The 20662-nt window shown below is 39.8% G+C and overlaps 1 protein-coding gene across 2 annotated transcripts in view; it reads right to left on the bottom strand.

Annotated features, from left to right (window-relative positions):
* The window catches only part of GABRB3 (gamma-aminobutyric acid type A receptor subunit beta3), a 444982-nt gene that overhangs the window by 247796 nt on the left and 176524 nt on the right, over window positions 1-20662 (bottom strand). Inside the window, exon 2 of one of the 2 annotated variants that reach the window (XM_075852588.1) lies at window positions 15398-15445. In XM_075852588.1, the coding sequence (XP_075708703.1) occupies window positions 15398-15445 (48 nt within the window). Of the gene's footprint in view, window positions 1-15397; window positions 15447-20662 lie in introns of those variants that run through there. The other variant, XM_075852590.1, reaches the window with a different exon arrangement.

Below are 20662 nucleotides of genomic sequence, written 5' to 3'. Positions count from 1 at the left end.
TAGCTCCTATTTTGTAGTTTCTTTACTGTTTGGGCCATACCTGTGGAATGTGCTCTGTAAGAAAATAGAACTTGGTGAAAGTGGACAGTATATACATCTGAAACTACCTGGATATTTACCTTTAAAAAGGGAACATAAAGGGGGAATATATTAAAAGGATCAGCATGCCATATTTGCGCTAAAATTTGCGACTTTTTACTTTTCTCGACACTTTCTGTTGAGAAGAGGGGCAGTGCTTACCCAATGGGGGCATGGCCCCTGCCGGAATGACAGATTCATCATAATTTCAACAGAATCTGCCATAAGTTATGGCACAAATCTACGCCTGCTCATAGCAGGTGTAGATTTTCATTTCTGTTGCATAGACAGCCAAAGATGCGCCAAATTTATTAAGAGGTGTGCAATTCTTTATATATTTGGCACATTTCGCGCCTACGTAAATCAGTTTAAGACTGTTGTTTGAAATGTCAGCCTTAATGTATTCCCCATATAGGGTTCTGATAGGATTACATATAGGTTTACTGGTAAGCAGCAAAATAGGATAAAGCATAATTTGCACTGGAGGTCAAAAAATAGTTACCCCCTATCATGGTTAATTGGACCTTGCTTCTTATAGATCATCATATATTTGTATAGCTATATACTGTAGAAATGGATCTATGACTTCTATAGCTTCACAGCCATGTAACTTAGGTTTCATCTATGTATTTGTTTCCCCATGGAGTGAGTTATTTGTGTTATACATTGAACTCATTTACATCAAGGAGATGTGAGAACATGAAGAAAATGTGATTTATGGAGAAGATCATTTAAAGGCACCTTAGCAGCTGTGATAATATATAGATAGCCCTCAAGACCAGTTTTTTAAGCTTTACTTTTAAATGGAAATTGGCACAGACTATAATTATCTGTAATACTGGCTACTTTTATCAGTTTGCAAGCAAAATTCCTGCAGTAAAGTATGGAAGCACCTTGGTTTCAATTGCTGCATTAATGAGGAGAATGGACAAACATGACTTTACACTACTACATGGGAAGCTATAATTCATGTATGTAATGGTCAAGTTGAAGCATATGTCCCTAAATCATCAACCTCTTTAACATTATTTCCACCGATATCTCATAAACTTGCAGCAACATGAGCTGGAGGAAATCCTGTATGTCAGGTCTTGCCTTATGTACACCATTGCCTTGGCATATACAGTACATGAAATATATTTTGCAGCAATACAACCATAGCTACAATTATTTTGTGGGGGGTAAAAAACCCTGGATTGTATTTAGGTGAAAAAATATGTAAATAGGTTGTTACATTATAAAACCAATCAAATATTAAACAGACAAAAGCATTCAACTAATATGGGATCCTTGGTAATGTAATTTATTTAACTTAACCCATATTTTCTGGGTTGTTTTAAGGCTTAGCTAAAAGGCATTCTGTGTATTTGCTTAGTTTTCCTAGGGCCATTATTTTATATTTGTAGTAATACTAATAGTGTTTACAGTTGTAGTAAAGAAAGATAATAGTAAATGTGTCATGTTCTGTAAAAGGGAATACTAAACATTATTACATAACATACATCAGGGCAGCATTGGCATGCTGTAATAGCTACGTACATAAGACAATTGTAGTAACCATCTTACAACATTATTATATGTTCTAATTACAACAGTTACCTTTGTAATAATAAGTACGATTTGGTTCCAAGCTTTATTTTTTTTAGATATATAACTGATTTTAGTTTGCTTATCAGATGAAGAATATAGATTTAGGCAGGGGCGTAACTAGGAAAGACTGGGCCCCATAGCAAACTTTTGACTGGGGCCCCCCCCTCCCCTGGGTGTCACACAACCCCCCCCCCTCCCTTGTAGATAGTGCCTTTTTTACAGCCCCCCCTGTAGATATCTACAAAGGGGGCTGTATGGCGTTATCTACAGAGGGGGCTGTATGGCGTTCTCTACAGGGGGGGCTGTATGGCGTTCCCTACAGGGGGGGCTGTATGGCGTTCTCTACAGGGGGGCTGTATGGTGTTCTCTACAGAGGGGGCTGTATGGCGTTATCTACAGAGGGGGCTGTATGGCGTTATCTACAGGGGGGCTGTATAGCGTTACCTACAGGGGGGGCTGTATGGCGTTCTCTACAGGGGGGGCTGTATGGCGTTATCTACAGGGGGGGCTGTATGGCGTTATCTACAGAGGGGGCTGTATGGCGCTAATGCCATACAGCCCCCCCTGTAGGGAACGCCATACAGCCCCCCCTGTAGAGAACGCCATACAGCCCCCCCTGTAGAGAACGCCATACAACCCCCCTGTAGGGAACACCATACAGCCCCCCCTGTAGAGAACGCCATACAGCGCCCCCCCCTGTAGGGAACGCCATACAGCGTCCCCCCTCCCAAGAAAATCTGACCTACAGTGTGTCCTACTAAAAGACATGTATCCCCTATCCACAGGATAGGGGATACATGTGTGATCGCTGGCATTGATAGGGAGAACAGGGGACTGAAAGTCTCCTGAAGTTCTCCATGACTAACCTCTGACTTCAGGTGTCTGCGCAGCTCACTAAAAATCAAAGGAGCGCAGGTCACGCATGCGCACAAGCGCGACCGGCGCTCCATTCATTTCTACGGAGCTGCCGACACAGACCCCGGAAGTCCGAGGTTTGTGATGGAGAACTTCAGGGGACTTTCAGTCCCCCATTCTCCCTATCAATGCCAGCGATCACACATGTATCCCCTATCCTGAGGATGGGGGATACATGTCTTTTGTTTAATGGCAGAATGGGGAGATACCTCCCTGCTCTGCCGTAGTGTTCAGTGGTGTCGCGCTGTAGCAGCCATAGCGGCTGTTAGCGGAGCCTCCGGCCATGGTGGGGGCCCGTGCTGGCAGGCGACACGGGCCCCCTCATGCCGCGGGCCCCGTAGCAGCCGCTATGGCTGCTACGGCGGTAGTTATGCCACTGGATTTAGGAAAGTTTATCTTGACTCTGATAACTTTTTGCAGTGTGATATCACACAGCAAAAGCCAGTGAAAGTCAAGTTAAAGTTTCTTGCCAATATGTATTTAATGATTTAAGAGTCAGTCTAAAGATTGCTGGATTACATTTGATTCCCTCAAATCAGTTTATGTTGTTATAAATCCCAAGCAATTTTATTTGCCTCTGGGCAATATTTAAATGTTTGCCCACCTATGGCATTTTTTATACATAAGTTATATAACCTTGGTATGGCACAGAACTTAGGAATGTTGCTTGTACGTATGTATACTGTCTCTACACTTACATGGCTAACAATTAGCATGGTTATTAATTATTGAGATGCGCACACGCACTATTGTTTCTCATTGCAAGTGGTGTGACTTTCACCATACATCCCATGTAGCCAAGTCAAGGGGTAGGGAGAGTAAAATTAAACTATTCTAGTTACCCATTTCCCCTCCCTTGCTAGTGAGCTCAGTCAAGATTCACTGACCCCAGTGACAGAATATGGCAATCATGTATTGTCAATGTCTAAGGCATTATAGGAACTACATTATAAAAGTACTGTATTTTACATCCATGAGGTTAATTCATAATGGTTACTACTATAACAACACTATGAGAAAGTGTACAGAGCCTTTCTTTTGCTTAGTATTATTACATGTGCTTGTTGTGTGGAAGTAAGCTACTGTGCGCCAACGGTGTATGGGAAGAATCTGCTATGTGTCAGCACTGTGTGGGGACAATCTGTTCTATTTAACATTTGTGGGGGGAAAATCTACTGTGTGATATATACTGTTACGCATCTCCTAGTTACTAATGATTTTATTAAAAAATATATATATTTTACAGGTTCTGTGATAATGTGTTACCTATAGAAGCAACTCTGGTTCTAGTCTCTGTGAAAAGTCAATGGATAAGGCTCTGTCAGGGGGGGGGGGGGCTCAACACAAAGCAGGTCATTGTCTGCAAGGCTACACAAGATTTCCCTGCTATGGGAGTATTCAGATAAATGTTCATAAGAAGAATTTATACCAAAGTCATACCAAAGTTTGTATGATGTCACCCAAGGGACGCACAAGGATGACTATTTAAACAAGACATGGACTGCCCAACCTTGCTTGTTCTTCATCCTTGTATGTAGGTGTTACCTGATGTTCTAGTTATTAATCTGATATCCGATTTCTAACCTGTCTTTACTCCTGTTCATCTCATTCTACTCTTGTTTTTTTGGTAATGACCCAGCCTGTCTTATTCTGCTTGTTGCATGCCCATTCTGCGATCTGTAGTTTGCATACCTGTTCTACTCACTTGGCTCATCTGACTTCACTGTAGCCTTATGACTTGACCTGAAACTCTGTTCATGTGCCAAAGTAGTGTAATCGCAGACTTGTAATAGTAAACTTGTAATAGGAGACTTGTAATAGGAGAATTGTAATAAGAGACTTGTAATAGTAGATTTGTAATAGAAGACTGGTAATAGGAAGCTTGTAATAGGAGACTTGCAAATCAAATGCAGTCCAGACCTCTGTGAGGGGGTTATGGGTGAAAACCATGGTTTGTTTAGACTGTACATCCCCATCTAGTCAGAGAAAATGCTATAGAGATCAGAAATGGTTCCTGTTTCTTTCTTGCTGGACAGGGTCTGCCAGTGGCTTCCGCCAGCCTTCAGAATCTTGTATTGCTGAGGGGAATTTTAAAGGGTGATAATTTTCATGGAAAATGGGGATTCTAAGGGGTTATATTGAACACCACTTATGTCATTGGTTGTTCCAACTCTATTAAAAGCAAGGATTCATCTGCACAAAAGCCTTTCTCTTCTCTATTGGCAAAATACAAAAAATGTGATGTCTCATCACAGATAACCCCTTTCATATTGGAGCCACAAAGATCGCTTTTGGTCCAGCTCCTGGCACCCATAGCAAACAGTTGATATGGCATATGATAAGGGTTATCTTCATGAGACAATCAATTTAATGGTGCAAAAGAGCAGTTGCAAGAAATTTGAATTCCTATTACAAAAAGTGCTTCTGCGTGGTGGTTGCAGATATTCAATTCTCCCATGTTTCTCTCCCCTTTGACTACAGACTGTGTCTAATGTGTTCCTGACTGCAGACAGTGGTAAAATTGGTTAGTTACGTAGTGAAAAAAGAAAAGATTTGTACAGGAGTTGTGAAATCCTGCAGCACTGACGTAAGTCCTTTCAAATAGTTGGGATTGTGAAACTGAGCAATTTTGGATATAAAAGTGCAAAACAGAATTACTGAATAAGCTACTCCCAAATAACTGGTACCCCCGGACGAAGGCATTTCGCCGAAATGCGCGTCGGGCTGGTGTCTCTGCAGTGCGGGAGTTACAACATGGGTAAGTGACCTGCTGGTTCCAATTGGCTACGAGTATTGGTTTAGCTGTACATATATTGTCACTAAGGTCTTTATACATTAGATTTATTGATCTATTGATGTGTTACTTATGACGACCACTGTGTTTTGACTTAAGTTTATATATGTGGGTTTCTCTGCCCACACAAAACAGCATACACCTGGTTACCACTATCCCCATGTGGGCCATACCTATCTTCATATGCTTTGTATGTATACCCATGTGTCTCCCGCCTTGTAGGACACCTTGTTATTGCATTGTGTGTTTCAATATTTTTAATCTGTATTGTCTCATATTCGTTAACAATAAAGTATATTTTTTACATTTTCTCTAAACAATTGTGTTAATTGACCTTTTTTTTTAGGCTATATCTTGAATTTAAGAGGTCAATGCACCAAGTTTGTACTTGATTATATACTAAATCTTTTGGTCTGATTTTCAGTCAACAAAAAAAAGATTTGCTCCTAAATGTACCAATAGGTGATATCCCAAATAACTGGTAAGAAGTAGAGCTATAGTTTAATATAAACCTTTGAGGAAACTAAGATACTGTATTATTAACGGTAATTACATTAGATTGTATTAGCCACATAGTCGTAATCTTGCCTATTTAATCAAATGTATAATTTGGAGATTTTTTTTTCTAAGTTATATTATAATTATTTGGCCAAATTATTATTATCATTATTTTGATGAAACATGAAATAAATCCTGGTCCGGCTGGGCTTATGTGGCCGAATATGCCGTGTCAAACTCACTAGGCGATAAAATGGATTACAAAGGCAGGAGGGAGATTTTCTTGAGATTCAGGGTGTTAAAAACTCTTAAGGTTTTAAAAGTTCACATTGAGGCTAAGAATGTAAACTTTTATATGTTACATAACTAAAGTAATAATTAACGGGAATGGTCTTAACAGATGGCATAGTTCCAATAGGGAAATATCTGCTTACATGTGTTTAAACACTAACGTTTTAAAATCTCATTTATGTGCCTTGAAAGAAATAAATATATATATATATATATATATATATATATATATATCAATACACATATACATATATATATATATATATATATATATATATATATATATATATAAATATAAATATATATATATGAAAGTGTACATATCTCTTCTACATGCCAGGAAAGAAAGGGAGGGCATGAAAAAAATGCATATTTGTGTTACTATTATTACACCATTGTAATTTAACAAGTACTGTATATCATCAAGAAGTAAAGGACATCACTATGAGTGGGTGATTTCTCTGCCTCATTTGAGCTTACATGTATTGAATAGAAGGACTAGTAATACTATTAAGATATGATCACACAGGGCGGACATGCTGCGTAAAAGTACGCAGCGTATCCATCCTGGAACCCACAGGGAATTCTGTCCGAATAACCGCACCAAATTGTGGTGCAGTTTTTCGGGCAAAATTTCTACTGCAGAAAGCAGTGGTTGGAAAAAAAAAAGAAGCTAATACTTACCTGCGGCCGTTGTCATAGCATTGCGTTCTTTTGTTCTCCAAACATGACAGTGGGGATCCAGTGCTTTATGATACATTTTTGGGTAAATATTTATTTATTTATGTTTTTAATCCTGGTGCACCATGTAATAACGTTAATCAATTTTCGCGAGTGGCTCCTAAATAATTTTTTCCAAAGTACTCAGGACTAAAATTTATCAACAACACCATCAAGGTGCTATAAAACGCTTAACACATTTGGACATATAGGTTCAAAAGCTTCCACAGGCACAAAGCTCATTTCTGCTGGGGTTAGGAGGAAGTTTCACTGTCACATATAACTGTACCTCCTCCATAATACTTGGGGTCCAGAAAGGTTCTGTTCTCTGCCGTTTAACTAATTTAATTCCCAGGTCAGGACTGACAAAGGCATTTAGCTGGGAGATCAAAGTGGTCAATTCTAGTTTTACTATTATTTCAGACTCAGATAGATCATTTAACTAAACTTGAGCCCACTGGAGCAAAAATAAAAACAATAACATTCATGATAATTCGTCAAACAAGTAATAACAATAACAAGAAATCAAATGGTCATCCCATCCTATCTTTAAAAGGAAAATATGCTGAATAGTTAAAATAGGCTTTATGTACATAAAATATTCTTACATCTATCTAGCCTTGCAGTTGTTCATTAGATGATAAAGGGGTGACTGTGATAGTGTAAAAGGGTACTTCAGACTTTACGTGCAAAATCCAACCAGGGCTTCCATATAGCCCAAAATTTTTCTCTAGACTGGTGTTTTCAGCCTGACTATTCCTCAAAACGGCAGATTTGGGAGACCTTATTTATCCACAAAGGTATTGTAGGTAAGTTTGTTTTTGAGGGACGTAAAGAGGTAGAAGGTTTCCAACAGTGAGTTCTGGCTTTAATTTAATAGTTGTTAAAATATTACATTTTTCTGTTAAAAACTGAGAATAGACTATTTATATCTGGGACAAAAGAAAAATCTTGGTGTTTTGCATTGCCGGACTTATATACCTATTACAAGGCAATATATTTAGAAAGATGGCTCACTCTGATTGACGCATCTAATGACTCCCCATCAGGGCACATTGAAAGGTCTTTACTTGGATGTGCCAACCAGTATTTATGGTGCTTTTGATTGTAATGAAAATATTTTTCATTCATTTATTTGCAATTAATCACTAGTCCACAATTTCACTCACTAACCTAAATGCATTGGTAAGTATTTTATATCAACCGAAACATGCAAGTAAAGCTTTCATTATATAGTCAGGACCGGATCAAAAGAGGCTCCACCTGAAAGATGAAAATCATTCAGCCACAATATACTAAAACTTTTCAAACTGCAACACAATCACAAAGAATCTCTCAAAAACTATCACTAAATGTAAAATAACACTACCAAGCAATGTCCACATAATGCCATCATACAAAAGAGTAAGAAGTAAAACAATGCATAGCCACGAAGGTCCTACAACAGATAGACGGACCTACCCATTAGCTTTTATATTGGCTTTTTAAAGGTGTTCTGGCTAACTGAGAACTAACTAAGGAAATGCCTTACACGTTATGGGCCAGATAAGAAATGCGTACTAATAACATATCATTATATTTATAAGGATTATGTTGTCTAGAATATCAAGCCTGTCTCCAGTAAATGAAAACATTATCTTGGCATAACTTCCACCGCTCACCGCCCTTACCTAGAGAAAATCAGCAGACATAATTTGAAAGATTCCTTCATTTTAGCAAGGTTAAGAAACGTATAAGCTGTATTCACATGTACATAAATGGCGTAAGTATTGGCAACTGGTTATTAGCAAAAGCTATAATAATTATATTTCATTATCAAAACAATGTACAAAATAATATTACCACAATGCCCAAATAACAGCGCCTAAATAATAATGCTATACTAAGCTTCAGAGACTTAGGTTATATTGACATGCAGCAGATTTGTTACAAAAATGCATGCAAGGGTCCTATTTATCTGAATGGAGCTTACAGACAACTAAGTGCATGTGCATCTCAAAATGGAGTATATGTAGGGTGCAGTCCCACCTGGCAAATTTGCCTTGTATTTCAACAGCATAAAAATACACTGCAGAAAACTTTACAATGTGAGCCTCTGGGAAAAATATTCCAAAATTCAAGAAATTGAGAAATCTATTTGAGTTGCAGAATAATTTTTCCATTGGACATTATACAGCTTTCAGAAATACAAGGCAAATATGCCACGTGTCACTGCAATCCTTACTGAACACACCACATGAATAGTTTCCCTCTGAGAAATATCTGCACTTTCCTTGCTTACTCTGAAGCAAGCGTCTGATATTTGGTTTTGTAAGTCACTGAATACCATAGCAAGAAAACAATAAGAAAATCTGCTGAACTGTTCAGAAAAAAATGTTGAATGCACATACAGCATCTTTTTGCTTAATGAATTGCCTTACCTGTCCACATATTTTTTTCATTGCTAAAAGGGATTTTTATTATCTTTATATATATGAACATGAATTTCTGTTGTCTGTTCTTTATGCACGACTGGTCCAATCTACACCAAATTTGGCACAAAAGTTAATCAGGCACTTTCAGAGGTTTCAGCTCTTTAGGGCCTACCGTTCTCAACATATTCACAAACAATTGCAACACAAAAGCAAATATGGCACCATCGGCTTGCACATCAAATGACCCTTATTAGACAATAGAAGCTCGCAGGTTCTTCATTCTTAGCCTCACCGACACTGGCATAACTACCACTGTAGCAGCCATAGGGGCTGCTATGGGGCCCGTGGCAGAATGGGGCCTGTGCCTCCCGCCTTAACACGTTAGGCCTGCAGCCTACAAAGCGCTGGGACAGGATCGCTGCACAGGTCGACGTGATGATCATCAGCCTACGCATGGGTCCCGTTTCAGGCTTCTGTGGAGCAGCTCTGTGCATTGCGGAAACGGGGCTTGGTGAGTATAAGTTTTAGATTTGTTTTGGGTGGCACTATATACAAGGAGATATATGTGGCACTATGTACAAGAGGGGCTATGTGGCACTATGTACAAGGGGGGCTATGTGGCACTATGTACAAGGGGGGCTATGTGGCACTATGTACAAGGCGGGCTATGTGGCACTATGTACAAGTGGGCCATGTGGCACTATGCACAAGGGGGCTAAGTGGCACTATGTACAAAGGGGGTTGTGTGTGGCACTATGTACAAGGGGGCTATGTGGCACTATGTACAAGGGGGCTATGTGGCACTGTGTATAAGGGGGACTATGTGACACTATGTACAAGGGGAGGCTATGTGGCACTATGTACAAGGGGACTATGTGGCACTATGTACAAGGGGGCTATGTAGCACTATGTACAAGGGGGGCTATGTGGCACTGTGTACAGGGGGGCTATGTGATACTATGTGCAAGGGGGCTATGTGGCACTATGTACAAGGGGGGCTATGTAGCACTAGGTACAAAGGGGACTTGTGTGTGGCAATATGCACAAGGGGGGTTGTGTGTGGGCCTATGTACAAGGGGGGGGGGTTATGTGTGGCACTATGTACAAGAGGGGTTGTGTGTGACCCTATCTACAGGGGTGTGTCCCGGTGCTTTAAATTTCGGATCAGTTTTTTAATAACTATTATGACTATGAAATAACATAATTAAGTGATAACAAGTGTTATAATTAAGTGCTTAACTGTTTGTTACAATTTTAGTAACCCTGTAAAGGTTAATAAGAGTACACTGGTGGCTTAGCTTTATTTTTACATGGCACACAGAACTGATAGATGTTCATTGTCGAAAGGGCGGGGGATGTGGGGGGAATGTGTTGGTTGTAGGGGAGGGGAGTCCAGTCAAAAGTTTGCTATGGGTCCCAGTTTTTCCTAGTTACGCCTTTGCTCACTTACATACGAACAGTTTTTACACCAGGTTTTCATAACAATCCAGCCATCTTTTTTTTTATCGCCGTGAACGGACTACCTATACTGGATTTCAGCATTCTCATAAATTGAACCCCTTTCATACCAGTCATGCCTCCAAAAAAGAACCTTGCACTTGGACAAACTACTCCAGCAGCAAAGCGCATGACTGCTGCTCGAGCTGCTGAGACCTCTCAACAGACCCAAGCCCGTCTCCAGGCTGAAAAGTTACGTCACAGTCAACAGCATGCTACAGAAAGTCCCCAGCAGACTGAGGCACAACTGCAGTCTCAAAAGGGTCAAAGTGCACACAATTGTAAATGGTCGGCAGGTTGTGCGAATTGCCAATGTTGAAATTGACAACAGATTCATCGTCCCATATTCTCCGCTTCTGTGTGTATTTTTTAGTAAAAGGTTTACTTTATTGGAGATGTTGGCTTCATATCAGTACGAAACTACGCTTTTAACCACACACACAAACAACAAACAAATAGACCCATGCGAAGCCGGGTAACTCTGCTAGTAAGTAATAAATGTAGACACCAAGGAAGGAGCCCTTAGGGCTAGGAGGTTAACATTAAAATAATGATGGACACCAAAAAGAAGTAGTGTTAAATGACCAAAACAATTGATGCATATAAAAACATGATTTTATTGAAACACATATTTAAAAAAAGACACAAAATAAAAGGTGGATAGGTAAATTTAAAAGCATCCACACAGATCAGAAAAAACTGAGTGGGCTACTGGCATTAACACCTATACCACAAATTGATACATTGTAAATAGAATGAGCCGGTAAACAAGGACAAGGACAAAAACAAGTTGACCAAAGGAGTACATAGGAATGAATGTAACAGCACAATGGCAGGAAAAAATAGGAAAACAGGAACCAAACAAATGCAGCTGAACAATGAGGTAAAAAGTAGAGATATACCAGGAACCCACTTACACCCAAAGCGTTTCGCCAGGGGAAGATGATGGCAAGGCGCGAGGCTACATCTCCCCCTGACGAAGCCTTGCAGCGAAACGCATTGGGTGTAAGTGGGCTCCTGGCATATCTCTACTTCTTACCTCATTGTTCAGCTGCATTTATTATGTGCCTGTTTTCCTATTTTTTCTTGCCATTGTGCTGTTACACTCATCCTTACTCCTTTGATCAAATTGTTTTTGTTCTTGTACTTGTTTACCGGCTCATTATTGCAGTCTATTTACAATGTATCAATTTGTGGTATAGGTGTTAATGCCAGTAACCAACTCAGTTATTTCTGATCTGTGTGGACGCTTTTAAATTTACCTCCCCTTTTTTTTATGTATTTTGTGTTTCAATAAAATCATGTTTTTATATGCCTCAATTGTTTTGGTCATTTATGTAATAAATGTGGTTTTAATCAATAGCATTATAGCACCATAGCACCATAGCTTGGATAATGAGTGTCATTTTATAGAGTTCTCTTGATATTTCAACATGTGGTCAAGGGTTTAGTTTTAATGATACACTTTTACTGCATTTCTTCTCTTTAGAGGACCCTACCCTTCAATGCACTACACAGATAGCCTATTGAGGTCAACAGGCATAAGGTAACACTTCATTTACACTGCAGGGTTATTAAACACCTGCTGATGGATTCCCCCACAGATTACAAATCATTGCTATGAGTTACAGTACCGACCAATCCTGTGATCAGCTAATCTCACCGCTACATTTAAAGTGACTTAGTCTTTTGAAGTTGGCCAGAGCAACCATACCTCCAGCTTTTCCCATTGTGTCTAGTCCTATTCCGCTAGATGTTATCCAGGAAATCAATCACTGGACAAACTAGAAACACCTAATACCAAGGGCCAGCCAAGTGCCTCAACCCTAACCAAAGGAAAGGCAAGCTTAAAGAGACTCTGTCACCACATTATAAGTGCCCTATCTCCTATATAAGGAGATCGGCGCTGTAATGTAGGTGACAGTAATGCTTTTTATTTAAAAAAACGATCTATTTTCACAACGTTAGGAGCGATTTTGGTTTATGCTAATGAGTTTCTTAATTCCCAAGTGGGCGTATTTTTACTTTCGACCAAGTGGGCGTTGTACAGAGGAGTGTATGACGCTAACCAATCGGCATCATGCACTCCATTCATTTAGACAGCAGAATCGCGTTCTTACTAGAACATGATCTGCAGCCGCATACACAGCGATTCTGCTTGATTAACGTTAATCAAGTGTCCTGATAATGAATACACATGAAATCCAGCCTGGACGTCATGTGTATTCAGAATCCTGACACTTCTGAATCTTTTCTGTGAGATTCCAGCAACGGAAACTAAATCTCGCGAGATTACGGCGGTAAACGAGATTTCGTTTCCCGTGCTGTAAATCTCACAGAAAAGATTCAGAAGTGTCAGGATTCTGAATACACATGACGTCCAGGCTGGATGGTCATGTGTATTCATTATCAGGACACTGGATTAACGTTAATCAAGCAGAATCGCTGTGTATGCAGCTGCAGATCATGTTCGGGTAAGAACGCGATTCTGCTGTCTAAATGAATGGAGAGGAGTGCATGATGCCGATTGGTCAGCGTCAAACACTCCTCTGTACAACGCCCACTTAGTCGAAAGTAAAAATACGTCCACTTGGGCATTAAGAAACTCATTAGCATAAACCAAAATCGCTCCTAACGTTGTGAAAATAGATCGTTTTTTTAAATAAAAAGCATTACTGTCACCTACATTATAGCGCCGATCTCCTTATGTAGGAGATAGGACACTTATAATGTGGTGACAGAGCCTCTTTAAAGAGGCTCTGTCACCAGATTATAAATGCCCTATCTCCTACATAATCTGATCGGCGCTGTAATGTAGTTAATGTAGTTAACAGCCATGGTTTTTATTTTGAAAAACGATCATTTTTGACCAAGTTATAAACAATTTTAGATTTATGCTAATTAGTTTCTTAATAGACAACTGGGCGTGTTTTTACTTTTTACCAACTGGGTGTTGTACAGAGGAGTGTATGACCAATCAGTGACCAATCAGCGTTATACACTTCTCATTGTTCCAGCCTATTGTTACACTGTGTGTGCAGTGAAAGAAGCTGGGCTGGAACAATGAGAAGTGTATGATGCTGATTGGTCACTGATTGGTCAGCGTCATACACTCCTCTGTACAACGCCCAGTTGGTAAAAAGTAAAAACACGCCCAGTTGAGCATTAAGAAATTAATTAGCATAAATCTAAAATTGCTCATAACTTGCTCAAAAATGATCGTTTTTCAAAATAAAAACCACGGCTGTTATCTACATTACAGCGCCGATCAGATTATGTAGCAGATAGGGAATTTATAATCTGGTGACAGAGACTCTTAAGGTGAAGTGTGCGATGCGGTTAATTCTTTCAAGTTACAGATGTAGCCATCTGTAACTTGATTCTGATAACTTGCTGCAGCATCATATCACACAACAAAAGCCATTGAAAAGTCATTGAAAAAGTCAAGATAAGAGATCTAGCCACTGTTTATTTAATGCGTTAAAAGTCAAGGTAAAGACGGCTACATCTGTAAAGTTTATCCGTTTCTTCTAAAGATAAATACTACATGAAAATTTAAATAACGTTGTAAATACATTACATCAACAACTCTGTCATTTGTCATTGGAAACAGTCAACAAACTTGTCATCCAGCCTACCCCTAGAAGGTTAGGTGACTTCCTATGTTGCAGTAGGTCAGTTACTATGTAATGGGCCTGAGAGACCATTGTTACCTGATCCTTGATTTGCCTGACTACACTCTCATCTGTCCCATGGTACCGCATTGCCGGTTCTGGCTGACCTCCATTATCTGACCGTTAGTCTGTTTGACTATGCTCAGGAATAGCCGTCTCTCCATCCCACTGTCACCGCTACATTTAAAGTGACTTTTCCTGTTAAAGTTGCCCATGACAACCATACCATCAGATATTCTCATTGTGTCTAGTTCCACTCCCGCTAAATGTTATCCAGGGAATCAATCACTAGACCAGCTAGGGACACCTAAGACATGGGGCCAACCAAGTACCTTGACCATAACCAAAGGAAAGGCAAGCTATAGGTGAATTGTGCGATGTGGTTGATTCTTTCAAGTTAAAGTTTATAATATTCTTTTAAAAATATGTACTAGATGAAAATTTGAATAACGTTGTAAATACAACATGTACAATGTGTAAATGCATTACTTACTTTGTACTATCAGTCTGTACTATAGCCCAAAGCTGTATTTACAACTCTGTCATGTGTTATTGGATACAGGCAAAAAACTTGTCATCCGCAAAGCCTCTCTTCCCACCAACAGGTTAGTTGAGTTCCTATGATGCACTGGGTCAGTTACTGTACAATATAGTTGGCCAGATCAATGTTTGCTCCACTTTAGTGGTTTAAAGTGATTCCCATATTAAAAGGATGAAACTATTTACAGTATACACATATACATGGACTTGTATGAATGTATGTATGTATGTATGTATGTATGACCATTACCATGGATCAACTGAGTCCTGTTGTCCTTTTGAGAAAAAGAATAGAACATGAAGTGCACTTGAAGGATCAAAAGAATCATTTACTTATTATCACAATTGTTGTAACTTTTACAAGTATAAAATGAAGAACTTCATACCTTGTATCATAAATTGCATAGAGTCTTTTGTTTTCTTCTACTGCCTTCCTGCAAAAAAAAGACATTTTTACTTGGTCTACATTAAGGAAGATAACCCTCATAGTAAAATGCACCCATACATATGGTTGTAAGCTTGAGTAACCTATTTTATTGTATTGCCTTCAATCAGGTATCACAGGTCTGTGGGTGTGGGCTCTGTCACCAGATTTTGCAACCCCTATCTGCTATTGCAGCAGATAGGCGCTGCAATGTAGATTACAGTAACGTTTTTATTTTTAAAAAACAAGCATTTTTGGCCAAGTTATGACCATTTTTGTATTTATGCAAATGAGGCTTGCAAAAGTACAACTGGGCGTGTTGAAAAGTAAAAGTCCAAGTGGGCGTGTATTATGTGTGTTACATCTGGGCGTTTTTACTTCTTTTACTAGCTGGGCGTTCTGATGAGAAGTATCATCCACTTCTCTTCAGAACGCCCAGCTTCTGGCAGTGCAGACACAGCCGTGTTCTCGAGAGATCACGCTGTGACGTCACTCACAGGTCCTGCATCGTGTCAGACGAGCGAGGACACATCGGCACCAGAGGCTACAGTTGATTCTGCAGCAGCATCAACGTTTGCAGGTAAGTAGCTACATCGACTTACCTGCAAACGCTGATGCTGCTGCAGAATCAACTGAAGCCTCTGGTGCCGGTGTCCTTGCTCGTCTGACACGATGCAGGACCTGTGAGTGACGTCACAGCGTGATCTCTCGAGAACACGGCTGTGTGTCTGCACTGCCAGAAGCTGGGCGTTCTGAAGAGAAGTGGATGATACTTCTCGTCAGAACGCCCAGCTAGTAAAAGTAGTAAAAATGCCCCGATGTACGCACATAATACACGCCCAGTTGTACTTTTACTTTTCAACACGCCCAGTTGTACTTTTGCAAGCCTCATTTGCATAAATACAAAAATGGTCATAACTTGGCCAAAAATGCTCGTTTTTTAAAAATAAAAACGTTACTGTAATCTACATTGCAGCGCCTATCTGCTGCAATAGCAGATAGGGTTTGCAAAATCTGGTGACAGAGCCTCTTTAATAAAAGTGGGATTTGAAGAGGCATACTGTTTGAAATAAACATGTTGCAGATTATAGTTAAATCCGAATTTTGCATTGTAATGAAGACACAAAGAAATATTGTAATGGGATTAGTTCACAAAGAGTTTTGCACTGTATTTTATCATTTGAACAGACTGCATGCACTGCAAGATTACAACAAAACAAAAAAACAATAGCAAAAGTCCCAGTACATTTTTGTTATTTTTGAGATCTAGGGGTTGGAAAAACGCCACATAAATGCCACAGCTGGAGCATGCTAGATTATTTTCTTTAAAAACGCTTTTTGCCCTAAAAATGACAGTGTATAATAAATTAGAATATCTTCAAAAAGTTAATTTATTTCAGTAATTCAGTTCAAAAAGTAAAACTCATATATTATATAGATTCATTACACATAGAGTGATCTATTTCCAGCCTTTTTTTCAGTTAATGAAAACCCCAAATTTAGCCGTCTACCAGGAATTTTCGAGCACTACATGCTTCCCTCTGCTGACAAGCTTTATGGAGATGCGGATTTCATTTTCCAGCAGGACTTGGCACCTGCCCACACTGCCAAAAGTACCAATACCTGGTTTAATAACCACAGTATCACTGGGCTTGATTGGCCAGCAAACTCGCCTGACCTAAACCCCATAGAGAATCTATGGGGTATTGTCAAGAGGAAGATGAAACACCAGACCCAACAATGCAGACGAGCTGAAGGCCGCTATCAAAGCAACCTGGGCTTCCATAACACCTCAGCAGTGCCACAGGCTGATCACCTCCATGCCACGCTGCATTGATAACACCTCAGCAGTGCCACAGGCTGATCGCCTCCATGCCACGCCGCATTGATAACACCTCAGAAGTGCCACAAGCTGATCGCCTCCATGCCACGCCGCATTGATAACACCTCAGCAGTGCCACAGGCTGATCGCCTCCATGCCACGCCGCATTGATAACACCTCAGTAGTGCCACAGGCTGATCGCCTCCATGCCACGCCGCATTGATAACACCTCAGAAGTGCCACAAGCTGATCGCCTCCCTGCCACGCCGCATTGATGCAGTAATTCATGCAAAATGAGCCCCGACCAAGTATTGTGTGCATATACTGTACTTACTTTCAGTAGGCCAACATTTTAGTATTACAAATAATTTTTGAAATTGGGCTTATATAATATTCAAATTTTCTTAGACACTAAATTTTGGGGTTTTATTAACTGTTAACCATAATCATCAACATTAAAATAAAAAAAAATGGTGGAAATAGATCACTCTGTGTGTAATGAATCTATATAATATACGAGTTTCACTTTTTGAATTTAATTACTGAAATAAATTAACTTTTTGATGATATTCTAATTCATCGAGAAGGACTAGTATATATATATATATATATATATATATATATACAAATTTATCAAAGAGAAAAAAAAAAATAAAAATAAAAAAATATATATATATATATATATATATATATATATATGACATGGAAAGCGAGAGAGAGGGAGAGAAGGAGCGAGAGAGACCAATCATCTATATAATTAAAATCACCTGCCTAATATTATGTAGATACCCCCCTTTCCCTGCTAAATCAGCTTTGACCCATCAAGGCATGGACTTCACAAGACCTCTGAAGGTGTCCTGTAGTCAGTGGCAGATCCCCATAGGTCCGTTGTGGGCGGCTGATGATGACATCATCGCACCATTTGCATCACTCCGCTGGATGCGGCCTGGTCAGAAGAGGCCAGGTCTGCATAGTTGGAGAAGAGGACGGCGCTGGAATGGGGACAGGTAAGTGTGGCACTATCTACATGGGGGTGGCGCATTCTAGAGGGAGCTGTGTGCCGTATCTACAGTTGGGTTGTGCTTTCTGCAGGGGCCGTGTGGTGCTTTCTACAGGGTGCTGTGGGGCATTGACTACAGGGGGGGTGGCGCTATCTACTGGGGATGTGTGGGACTATCTGCAGGGGGGCTGTGTGATACTATCTGCAGTGGGGCTGTTTGGCACTATCTATATGGGGGTGTGTGGCACCATTTATAGGGGGGGCTCTATAGCACTATCTCCATGGGGTCTGTATGGCGCTATCTGCAGGGGGGCTGTGTGGCACTATCGACAGGACTGAGTGTGATGCTATCTACAGGGGGTGTGTGAGGCACTATATACATGGGTGATGTGTGGAACTTTCTACAGGGGGCTGTGTGCAGCGCTATCTACATGGGGTGTGTGATGCTATCAACAGGGCGTTGTGTGTGATGCTATCTACAGGGGCTGTGTGTGGCGCTATCTACAGGGTGCACTGTGTATGTGGTGCTTTATTTTACAGTGATTGACACAATTATATTCAGGTACACAGTGTTTAGGACTATTTTATTCAGGGGCACAGTGTATGTTTATTATTTTATTTAGGAGCACAGTGTGAGGCACCATGAGAATTTTATGTTCGTTTATCTTCGACACTATTTGATTTCATACAGGCTCATAGACACAGTTCTGTCATGTGCATGAGGCCTAAAACAGCTAAGAAAGACAAAAAATTTGCACTCAGCTGCACAGAAAAAAATATATAACAGCCCTACTTATAATATGTTCATATATCATTATTCTGAATATATCATGTTCAGAATCCTAATGCTTTCAGATTAGTCATCACATTTAATATTCTCCTAACTTGGTCTTTGTCACTGCTGTGTAGGGGTTGGGAACTAACAACTAGACTTGAGCATCATTTCGGATGTTTTCAAGGTTTTCAATGTTTGATCCCCTGCGTATGCTCTTGACATATATAACAGATCAGTAAAAGTTTTTTCTTAGATTTTGAAAAGTCAATTGCATTGCATACCATATAAGCGTATTAGAAAAATACACATATCCATATTCACATACAAGTTACTATCTCCCGGGACCCCCGCCGATCAGCTGTCTTGCAACCGTAGTGCAATAATGTGATGTGAAGGGGTCCTAAAGTTTCTGTTTATTTTATGGTAGTTAAATGGGTTTTTGAGCCAGTAAAAAATGATGGCCTATCCTCAGGATAGGCCATCAATAGCTGATGGGTCAGGGTCCGACTCCCGAGACCCCCACCGATCAGTTGTCTTGAAGGGGGTGCAGTGCTCGTACGAGAGCTTCTTCCCCTTCATTTCCACTTGCTTACTGTGAATTATCGACATACATGTAGCGGTGATTCACAGGTACTCCAGCCTACTTCTCCCATTGAAGTGAATGGGTGAAGAAGGCTGCAATACCGGTGAATCACCGCTACATATGTGTCGACGATTCACAGTGAGCAAGTAGAAATGAAGGGGAAGCTACTATTAGGCATCCTTTTAACGCATCCATCACCCATAGACTATAAAGGTATCCGTTTACCTATATGTCATAAAAAGCTATTAAAAAGCTCATGACATATGCATTAAAGTATGTCTGTGACGTATGCCATAGAGTAGCATACATCACCCATAGGCTCCCAAAAAGTATACCACGCAGTATACTTTTTTTAACTGGATTCCGTTGTATAGAATAGGTATACTATACTGATTTATGCCAGCGCAAGGTAGTACAGAAAGACACTCGTTTGGCTTCCGTTGGTCCAATGGAGCCCTAGGTACACGTTTAAGGTGTATGTCCAAAGCTTTTCCGATGTGCACGCTAAACATAGGGAAAGAACGTAATGTGATGAGGGCCTATAAAAGTACAAAAATATTTTCAGGTCATTTTAAACAACATAAACAACATTTACAACAACAATAAATCCGGGTAGAAATGCAACGACTATCAACATGCGTGAAGACATCCTTTTGGGGGTTTATAATAAGCACTCTGATCTCATTATAGTTGTAAATTGGTAAGAGTGTTACGTTCAGCATTTGCATTTAAAATTTATCTTACATTTCCAAAAGTGTTACTGCAGTGTTTTTCGAAGGAGCTTTATGATTCAATATGATGGACTTCTGTTCTAGTGTTCAAACTCTATAACAATATGTATCAGTCTTACAATTAAATAAAGTACAGACCGAGCAGTCTTTTAGCTGTTTTTTACGGTTTCATAATAATTTCATAAAAGTTGTAGTGTTTTATAAAATAAAACAAAAGAACAATAAATAGCATAAGCAAACGCACTTAATCTTATAGTAACAACATCAATAAAAAAGCAGCCTGCACAGTATTTCTGCTTGGAGACATTTTACAAAT

The sequence above is a fragment of the Rhinoderma darwinii genome, chromosome 2, assembly GCF_050947455.1.
Source record: "Rhinoderma darwinii isolate aRhiDar2 chromosome 2, aRhiDar2.hap1, whole genome shotgun sequence".
NCBI classification, from domain to species: domain Eukaryota; kingdom Metazoa; phylum Chordata; class Amphibia; order Anura; family Rhinodermatidae; genus Rhinoderma; species Rhinoderma darwinii.
This window is presented reverse-complemented; position numbering and strand designations above follow the sequence as displayed.